We start from the raw sequence: 10,213 nt of genomic DNA, 5'->3' as shown, positions 1-10,213 counted from the left end.
CGGTCGGTATCACCACATGCCAAGTCGACCTCCCTCACTCTCTCAGCGTTCCATCGAGGAACTATTCCTTCAATGTATATTGTCTAGTAAAAAGCAGGGGGGAGCTCTGAAAGTTATTTATGCGGTTTGATTAACTCCTTTCCATTAATGCCCATTTTGGGCACTAAAACCAGTTTATTCACCATCACTTATGTTCAATGGTAGAGGGTGCGGTCTGCTTCGTGCCGCACTCACATAGGACAAATGAATGACACCCATTGATCTGCAAGTGAATGTTTATTATAAAATAAAATGAACAATGCAATCATTCTCAAAGAAGTGTTCTCTGGAGCACAATTCATGTGTGCTCCAAAATAATAAATGGAAAAAAAAAACTTTTTTTTCTAAAATAATGTGCAAGCAGCTTGAAGCGCTTGCTGCTGAATCACAACAGGAGTGGTAATGGTCTTCGCAAAAAAACCACCGGCCACTGAAAAAAGCCGACCGAGGGAATGAAATGACCAGACATATTCAAACAGGGGGAAGTCCCAACATACGTTCTAACCACAAACCGCTAGTCCATTCGGATTATTGTACATTATATTACAAGTTGTACACTAATTTGCCTTGCTGCAAAGCAGCACAGGTGCCAACGAGGGAACAGGCGTGCAAGTTCATTTGCCAGCAAATGTGACTGAACCCTACTTACACACACTCGCAGGGTTCCATGTGATTCCTGGGGCGGAACAACCATATGTACAGCTCAAGGAGGCTCGAACGAATTAACCGCACGCCGCGTTGAAATGGCGCGTAACAACTTGTGCTCGCTAGTCTAAAAGTATTATATCACTCCGACCACCTAATCAATAGAGATGGAAGTCGATCTAGAATATAAATTGGCGATTACAAAGCGAAGCTACGCAAAAGAAGGATTCGTCATTGGAACAACATTTAACAATGGCACCGGCAGTGTCAGGAGGCCAGCCCGAAAAAAGCACACTCAAGAAGTGGGGGCAAGCAAGAATTATCTCGCAGCAGTGAGGCGCTACGAGAATACTAAGTGATGCGCATTCACATGCGTGGAGATCCCGAATTATCAGAGCCACAAACTCCTCTCGTGGAGACGTCGTTGAATTACCTAACAACGACGCCACGTCGCACGAGAGCTCCAACAAGGGGCTACGTCAACTTTACAACCTCGGGTTTAGGAATGGCAGACAGCGCGGCGCGCCACAGCTGAACGCTGTCAAAGATGGTCCGTCGGGGATGGTCAAAGCGAACAGCCTCGGCAACTTTAGCAAGACAGAAGAGCCCACCCATGCTTCTGCAATGGAAACGCTAGTGTGTAACCACTGCAACCTTTGGGAGCCATCGATGCAAAGGTGTCAAAATACTGCAAGCCTTCACACCTGTTGCGTGCAACAGTAGTTGCGCGATGCTCTGGAGCGAGAGACCGCTGTTGCCGCACCCACAAGCCACGACCGCTCGGGGACGACGTGCTTTTCTGCGAAGCGTGCAGATTGCACTGGGCTCGCCGCAGTGCCGAAAACTGCCCCCCACACGTGCCATCGATGGCATAAACAAGGTGCTCGCTTCTGCACATCACAGCTTCAAAGGACGCACCCGTTCTGCCGGCACGCCTGCGGCGCCCCTGAGCATCGCTGTGCAGCGAATGCAGATGGAAGTGCCGGCAATGTGAAGGAAGTGCCGGTTACATGATGGCAGCACCGGGCAGTAGCTTGTCCAGCACGCGCACGCCTTTCTCCTCGTACTCGCTGCGGCTCATCCAGAACTTGTCGTTGTCCTTCATCACTTCGGCCAAGACCGAACCTCCGATGAAGACCATGTCCTTGCGTCGGGGAGGGTCCTCGATACGGATCTTGAACTTCTGCTCAGGAGTGAGTGGCAAGGAAAAAGGAAGGGAGGGGGTAGGGGACAAAAAAAGGAAAATTCGTTTAGTAAACTGTCGGGTACCGCACACAACTGTGACTCAAGAAGAACTCTGAGCCAATTTTGGGGCAGAAAACCACAAGGGGCAAGATATCGAATGCCAACTACCCAAGGCTAGCTTCGCAGCTAAAACACTAGCTTCACAGGACATTGAAGCAGACTTGCTGGGCCCTTAAGACAAACTGCAACAAAACCAATTTCCTGGTGTCCTTTTTTCTATTTATTTTTTCCCCAATCACACCCATAACTACCAGGACAGAGTCACACAAATTTCATAAGCTTTTTTTTTTTTAGCTAAGCATTATCTCTTTGCTATGGCTGCCACAAAATAAAACAAAACAGCACCTCATTCTACGCAGTACGAAGCTTCTGGTGCTTTCTTTGATTAGGGGGCACTGTCGCAATGGGCGCAACGATGCCACAACAAAGCAACAACAATAATCATCAGGATAAACAATGAGAACATGTATCCTAACAATTGTCACTGCTTTGGTACAGCAATGTGTTGTCCAGCTGTGTTGTCTGACACTGCTTGGCAAAACAGCACCCCAAAACCAACGGTGTGGCCCGCACACAGACATTATTCAAGTGCACTCTCCTGTGTCTACTTTTTACAGCATCACTTTTGTGGAGAACAAAGCTTCTGTAAGTAAGAAAATGACATACACATAGGATAGGATTGGTGCTACCACTGTGAAGATGTGGTAGCAGTGGCATGACACAACATGCCCCACTATTCATTGGCAAGCTTTAATCAACCACTGACGATAGAAAGGCTAATTTTGTTGCATATCAATACAAAATATGGTGCAACCTGTCAACACTATGCACCCTCTCTGTGCAGGCTTCTGACTCAAAGCCGGCCGCAGCACACAGCTGAGCATAGCCTCAGATTTCCAGGTCGGCTGCACAACAACATTAATAATAAAAAAAGAACCATACTTGTGAACAATTTCAATTGTGGAAGATTTCTGGCTCCTGCAGTTGCACAAGCAGCTTGCACAAGCATAGCCTTCGATATGCGTTACTGTTATTCCAAGTAAGTGCTCACTCAAGGCTTCAATTTGAACATTACCTATTGCGCAGCCCCTACTGTCAACGATTCCTTTTTAGCCACCTCCTGGCATAAAACAAATGTTTCGAGGTTGCTAGAAGGGTGATCAAACACTCTAAATTAACTTCATGGTTGTCTTTCGTGTCCTTCAAGCTGCTTTTGCACCCATCCACGGAATGCCCAATGCTCCACAAATGCAACTGCCAAGCACTGAAGTGCGTGCCGTACCATGAGCTTCTCCGTGTCCCCCCGGAGCACGCGCTCCAGGTAGAGCTGCTTGATCTCGCGCTCAAGACGGCTCGGCAGACCCGGGTACATGGTCGAGCCCCCCGACAGGATGATGTACTTGTACAGCTTCGTTCGCACGTCCATCGCCGCACTCTGGATCGTCTGGAAGAGCAGCTCCGCAATGCCCAGCCCCTCCACGTTGATAAGGTGTGGCTGGAACAGGGCCTCCGGCGCCTCAAAGCGCTCGCCGCCCAGCTTGATGGTGCGACCGTCTGGAAGCTGCACGCACACATGGAAGTAAGGGAAACGACACAGAACACTAAGGTAGCACGCTGTCAACAAGCATGGCATCACCAATGGTGAAAACATAAGCAAGAAAATTCAAACTGAAACAGCGAAATCGGAACATTGTTAGTGTTCTTGGTCAGAAATATGTTAACCCAACAATTTCTTGCGCACTCGTCCCTTACCTCCAACATTAATCCCTTAAAGGGCCCCCTCACCAGGTCTGACCATTTTGAGCTGACAAGCGCAAAGCACACAATGCGCGCCCATGATAGCGTTTGCTAAGAATTACCTCGCTATGCACCGCGGAAAGAGCTTAAATTTCAAGCTAAACACTGTTTGCCCTTCTCGTGGGTGCCACGCTCCAAGACGGGGGAATGACATATACAGTTGAACCTCACAATAACGAAATCGGCGGGGAATGCGAAAAAAATCGCTTTTGTGAGAATTTCGTTGTTGCGAAATGAAAGAGCACAGATAAAATGCATTGCAGAACGAAAATTTACTGTCAAAATTCCATTAGCCTACTTTGGCAAGCTTTGCTCGAGGATATAGAACCGCACTGCTGACAGTACAAGTGCGCCAAATGCATCAATCAGCAGTGGTAACACTGCCGTGGAGTAGTATTCTCGGCCAACTGCTTTCAGAAATACAATCACTTTTGCAAGATTTTGCATAACTCTGCACCAGGCACGGAGAAAGAGCACACCATGCATGCATCAGCATTTCTCCACCACACGCTGTCGCGCGTAGGCACCTACGCGTCTGGTGCGGAGTGCGAACGTGATCGTACCTCGCATATTCGAAGGCAACTGAACAATATTATGGGCTCTTCATGCAAATCTACGTCCGGCACCGAATCCGCACACGATGCCTGTCGGGTGGCACCAAAACCAGCATTCTTGGAGGTAAGGGATGCGGATTATCGCTCAATCACAGCCCGAAGCATGGCATTCCATGCTGTGACTGCCATCTCAAGCGCCATATGCCATTCTACGTCGGCAAGATGTAGATTTCCTTGTTTTTGGTGCATTTTTCTCACCAAGGCGCACGTTACGCACTGCACTACGTGTGCAAGAACTGTTGTCATATGTCTGTAGCAACATGTGTGCCACTTCAAACTGGTAATCAACAAACAAGATGGCGGCCATGACGTGTTTCTGGCACGCTCGATTGTTTTTGGTGCTTGGTTGTTTTTGTTAACAAAAGTGATGGCACCCATACAAGTGTAATGTAGCAGTATTTTATGCAATTTCAGTGCAAAAGCATATGAGGATATTTTGGAACTTGCTAGCCTTGTACAAGCAGGCAATATGCGGGGTTATGTTCCAGCAAATTTTGTTGATGCAGGATTAAATGATGCTCACAGTGTATGACTCCACCAGGAAGGTTGTCTCCAGGGCCAACTTCTGCTCCTGCTCCACATTGTAACTGACGTAGCAGAGCTTCTCCTTGATCATGCGCACTGTCTCAAAGTCGGCTGAATGGTTGAACACGTAGCCACGTAATAGCAGCAGCTGCAACAGGAGGAAGCAAATCAGGCAAGCCTTGTCTTCTGTCGCTCCCACAAGCACCATCGACAACTCTCCATTTTCAAGCTTATCTTAAAGTCTTGTCATAAGCTTTGGAATATTAAATTTTGTGAAATGAGAGGATCAGACATGTACTAACATGAGCACAAGTCGGTAGGAAGAATTGCTTATTTTTGTGTCCATGAATGGCAGGCAGATTTAAAGCTTAGGTCCTTCACCGCGTACATGCATCCACCATCACAGTCGTGACAGAGCTGGAAGTCCAGTGTGGAAGCTTAATGTTTACTGCAGCTCGCAGCTGGTTACGCTTCCCGATGACATAACTGATCGGTAATTCCAAGGGACCTTGTCGAGCATATGATTCTAGCAAACACTTCGAATTTGTCACCTTGCAGAGATCAGGCGCATACCTTGATGAGATACCGCGTGATGTCTCGGCCCGCAATGTCCAGCCTCCGAGTCAAATGATTTAGGGCAAAGCCTTCAAACACAGGGCAGATGTGGGTGACCCCATCACCAGAGTCCACGACCACACCTGTGTAAAGGCCTGCAGGAAAGAGTGAACGAGAGCAACGACCCATTGCTGACTTGAGCTTGTTCACTCCATGACCTCAGTGTACTACAAAAAAAAAACACAATACCTTCGAAATTGTGGTGAAATGTACTGATGGTTTCGGTTAACACTTCGGCACTACACAGTGCTCAGGGCAAGAAACAACAACTAGAATGTCTGGTATAATAATAATAATAATAATAATAATAATAATAATAATAATAATAATAATAATAATAATAATAATAAACACCAGCCTGCTGGCCCAGTGGCTACAGTGTTGCACTGCTAAGCACAAGGTCATGACTTTGAGCCAGGCAGTGGTGGCCACATTCTAATGGAGGCAGAATGAAAAAAAAAAAATATGTTCCCATGACGAGCATTGGGGCTCCAGAATAATTTTGACCACCTGGAGTTGTTTAACTCCAGGTGGTCAAAATTATTCTGGAGCCCCATTACAGCATGCCTCCTAATCACAATTGTGGTTACGGCATGTTAGACCGCAGAATTTCTAATTTGCTATTAGTAATAATAATGACATACTTCCTATCATCGCAGAGTGATAAGAGGAGTGGAAATAAATGCCCCCACTCCATTTACAGCAGGTAGCGGTAGCACATTATTAGAAAAAAATACGACCTGCGAGGACCACAAAAAGAAACCTTTGTATTGTATGCCAGATTTTGCAGTAAAACAGGTTAAAAACCCGGCAGAGCACAATGTGCAGGAGGGAAATTGAAGCACACACCTTGGGCGTAGAGTGTGAGCACAGCCTGGATGGCAATGTAGGCACTGTCGAACTGGTACCTCTCGAACATGACCTCGATCATGCGCTCGCGGTTCTTGAGCGGGTTCATGGGCGGCTCTGTTAGGAGCACCTTGCATTCGCGCGGGTCGATGGCCAGCTTCTGCTCCCCAAAGGTGTAGTCCCAGACCAGGCACATGTCTTCCCAGTTGCGCACGATGCCATTCTCCATGGGGTACCCCACCTCCAGCATGGAGCGCAGCTTGGAGGCCTCATCACCAACCATCACATCCTGTAGACGGCCGGGAACTAGAGTTACAGGCGTTATGAACGCTGATGAAACACTGGTCATTCAATTTGCAATTTCAGTTGTAAATTTGGTATCCAATATTTCCCAATAATTTTAACACGAAGGGGCTGCAGGGCATACAGCAGGCGCTGTGAAGTCGTGATTGGCAGATTACCATTGTCCTTGAATATACAAGTAGAATGCACTCATCGAACCAAATGCGATAGGGAGATTTTTAAACAGAACAGCTGTATATGCAATTTACTTGAGGGTGTCATGTCATTTCAATACGAATCTGGTCACTAAAAGTGACGCGAACTCTGATCTAAGTGTACGAGCCGAAATTGCACTGATGTCACACAAACCGGCGACGGGGAAAGGGAACTTATGCACATTAGTTAGGCTTAAACTGACGCATTTCCTTCCACGAGTATAGTACGATCCTTGTATTCCGCCTGTATGCCAGCCTATGGGCCAGAAATTTGGAGGATAACGAAGAAACTTGAGAAGAAACATGCAAAGTGCGCTATGGAACAAAATAATGGCAAAAAAAATGCAGGTACGAATTTGATAGAGAGCTGAAAGGTGTAGGCTATATTCTATTTGGGGTTATCAGGAAAAGTTGGGCAGGTCACTTAATGCGTAGCGCAGACGACAAGTGGTCTGCGAGACTAGCGATGTGCGCCAATTTGAAAGGAAGTGGAGTCAATGATGGCAGACGATTATGTAGTGCCAATAAAATTGGAAAATTTGCAGCTGTACAGTGGGTGTAAGCCGACACAAGATGGGGCAAGTGAACATCCCTGGGAAGTCCTGCAGTGGAAGTAAATCAGGCTGCTGCTGATAATGGTTTCTAGCACCAACATACCTCCAGTGTACATAAACACCACCTATGTAATACATAAACACCCCACCATGCGGACCTTTAGTTGACTCGGTTCATGCACTGCTGCTGTGTAAAACAAAAGACCCCAGGCACTCAATGAATCTGTGAGAGCGAACAGAAGAGCTACGCAAGCTACAAATGAATTTCCACAGTTACTTGAAAAATGCTCCAAATGCTGTCAGTTCGATTCAACACAGGCAGTGATAACAAAATATTTATTACCTCAGACGGACAAGAAAATTTTGTGTCACTTTGAGCAAGTGCACTTCACCGTCGGCATCATTGACAGGCTGTCACAAAGGCAAGGTTTAGGCACTCAATGCAGAATGCAGTCATCAGTTAGTGCTTTCGTTAAACTCACTTCGCTAGGTCAAACTGTGTAGCCTCGACAGCAGTGCTTCAAAAATAAATAAGAACACTCAATTCAGGGTTGGCACCAATTCTGAGAATACAATATCTTTTTTTTTTTTTATGTCAATGTCATAACTGTCACTCTGCCATAAGTAGTCATTTGCAATCAAAACTGCCATTATCCGTAAGCTTGCCTTGGCTGCAATGCTGCTCGTATTGGATTGTTACAAATGATCATGTTGATGTGGTTGCAACGAATTAATTTACGCCACACACTAAATTATGGACGGTATTGAGTGTTGTCTTACAAGTATGAACCAAAATAACAAATGCGTAATACAAGAGTGCTGGTTAGAGCTCATTAGCTGAAATTTGACATATACAACAAATAGTGTAGGCAGACGGGTGTTGTGGAAGACAAACAGTACCTGTGTTGTTTTTGGCAAGTTTATGTACAATGTTTCTTCAATATGTCACAGACATAACATGCATACTGATCTGCCAGTTGACGCTACCATCAAAGCTAAGGGTCACTTTCCTCTCCTGTCCAGCAGCGTGCAGTCAAAGTGCCACTTCGGGAAGTAAAATGCACTAACCGTATTAAGAAGTTCCAGAGGAAAGACGGAAACAAGGTACAACATTTTAGCAAGTGTTTCTAAGGCTGGTGTAATATAGTAATTCCTTTAACTCGGTTCTATTCCCTTTATGGTGATGACACAGGCAAATCAAAACGATGCTTGGACCATTGGTACAATGTAAAAAGAAAAACTAACAGAATAGCTACATTACCTGCCGCAGATTTTAATTGATTTACGAACGTCTCAATTGGTCGTACTGTGACAATGTTACAGCAATAACGGTGAGATATGCAGCCGCAAACATTTTATTCAAATGCGTCGGCACAACTAGCCCCCCCGCCCCTAGCAAAGACCTTGCTCCCTGCACATGCCCTTCCACACGTGCATGCATAAACAAAAGACAGCCATGTTTACTGACAACAACCTCTCTTGTTGCACGTGCTGGTGAAAGGCAAACAAGCGAGCAGTAAGAGACCACGCCAGAACCTGCTGACGCAAGTAGTGACAGAGAGGCCAGCAACAGTCATGGGCCAATGCATTCCTTCAACGGTAGCAACCGACGGCGCGATGGGTGGTCGTGTATGCAAATTACGTTGCCGGCGCGCAGATGTACTAATGAAAGAGATTCGAAACCAGTCAGGCAGAATGGAGGCACTGCTTCGAAACTAGCAAGCCGTTTTGCACGAGCAGAGCTTTCAACATGCGTGAAGGTATGACCGCTACGGAAACGTAAGTACACAGCTCGGGCTATGTCGGCTACCCGTCCGTGGATAAGTGAGCACGAATATGTGACGGGGGGCAATCAAGTTGGAGATGATAGCACATCAACCGTTGCGAGGTGCGCAATGAACACATGCAGGTGCGAACGTTCTTATCATGGGATGACGGCTACAGGTCGGAGCTCGTACTCACGTATGTTTCTGTCGTAGAGTCCTTTGCAGCGTGGATGAGGGAAAGAATATTTTGAAGTAAATACACGGCGAAAGACCAAAGCACCGCCAAATGATACCTGAATTCTTGAAGCTGAATAAACTATTCTTGAATCAAGTACCGCATACCCCCCGGACAGACAGCGGAATGACATCACCGGAAACTACTTCGCGAAGACCGCTCCCTGAAGTTGATAACAGCGTTCGCAGCGAAATTCCCTTAGCGACAAGGCACACAGGACATCAAAAAGCCGGGCCACCGAGTTTCATGACAGCTCAAGCACCCAAATAAACAACGGTTTGTTTACTACAGTCACTCATCTCGAAACATCCAAGTGACTCACCTTAATTTCGATGTCACCTATCTTGTGGGCGGCTCGTAGAATCGGCCTCCCGACGAGCGACGGGAATCGGAAGGCCGGGAAGTTGGATCCCGCGTAACCACATTTGACAAACTGCAAAGCGCAAACGCCAAGGCAGGCCCGGTGAGAAGTGACGGGGGCGGGCAGTCACCACCATCTTGGGGCGAAAGGTAGGTACACCGGCCCGTTGACAATCCGAGAGCCATCGGCGAGCGATCGCCGCCTCGGGCGCCAAAATAAAGGCACGGACGGTTAGAACACTTACCCCCGTTCCGTTGTCGCACACAATGACTTTTTTACCTTGGCTATCCATTACGATTTATGGGGACACAAAAACTTTACGCTAGCTACACATCCAGACATATAAAGCACACCGACACATTCACCGCCCTACCACAACCGGAAGTTGACGAGGAAGATACAGGAAGTTGTGTGCGAAAGGGCGGTGGCGGTGCCCGTCGTCTGCTACGTTTCGTAGATGGCGCCTCAGAT

At 46.9% G+C, this 10,213-nt stretch overlaps 1 protein-coding gene across 2 annotated transcripts; it reads right to left on the bottom strand.

Moving 5' to 3' along the window:
* Positions 1-257: 257 nt before the first annotated feature.
* Arp2 (Actin-related protein 2) lies at positions 258-10,146 on the bottom strand. 2 transcript variants are annotated; one of them, XM_065453638.1, is made up of 7 exons: positions 9,987-10,146; positions 9,704-9,814; positions 6,330-6,618; positions 5,439-5,575; positions 4,864-5,013; positions 3,212-3,490; positions 258-1,867 (listed from the first exon to the last, which is right to left on the bottom strand). In XM_065453638.1, the coding sequence occupies exons 1-7, from the start codon at positions 10,032-10,034 to the stop codon at positions 1,691-1,693; spliced, it is 1,191 nt and encodes a 396-aa protein (XP_065309710.1). In that variant the 5' UTR covers positions 10,035-10,146; the 3' UTR covers positions 258-1,690. The 2 variants fall into 2 exon arrangements, with proteins under 2 accessions (XP_065309710.1, XP_065309711.1); XM_065453639.1 differs by lacking the exons at positions 9,704-9,814; positions 9,987-10,146 and adding exons at positions 9,343-9,363; positions 9,440-9,529.
* Positions 10,147-10,213: the final 67 nt, after the last annotated feature.

This window comes from Dermacentor albipictus, chromosome 7 (genome assembly GCF_038994185.2).
Source record: "Dermacentor albipictus isolate Rhodes 1998 colony chromosome 7, USDA_Dalb.pri_finalv2, whole genome shotgun sequence".
NCBI classification, from domain to species: domain Eukaryota; kingdom Metazoa; phylum Arthropoda; class Arachnida; order Ixodida; family Ixodidae; genus Dermacentor; species Dermacentor albipictus.
The sequence above is the reverse complement of the archived record's forward strand: the minus strand, read 5'-3'. Positions and strand labels throughout refer to the sequence as shown.

Bases quoted from the DNA above. Each gene is read 5' to 3' on its own strand.
- Arp2 (XM_065453638.1), bottom strand. From the start codon at position 10,034: ATGGATAGCCAAGGTAAAAAAGTCATTGTGTGCGACAACGGAACGGGG. The intron at 5,576-6,329 runs GTGTGTGCTTCA...TCTTTCCTGCAG, and splicing joins GCTCACACTCTACGCCCAAG to GCCTTTACACAGGTGTGGTC. The intron at 5,014-5,438 runs GTATGCGCCTGA...CTCCTGTTGCAG, and splicing joins TCACGCGGTATCTCATCAAG to CTGCTGCTATTACGTGGCTA.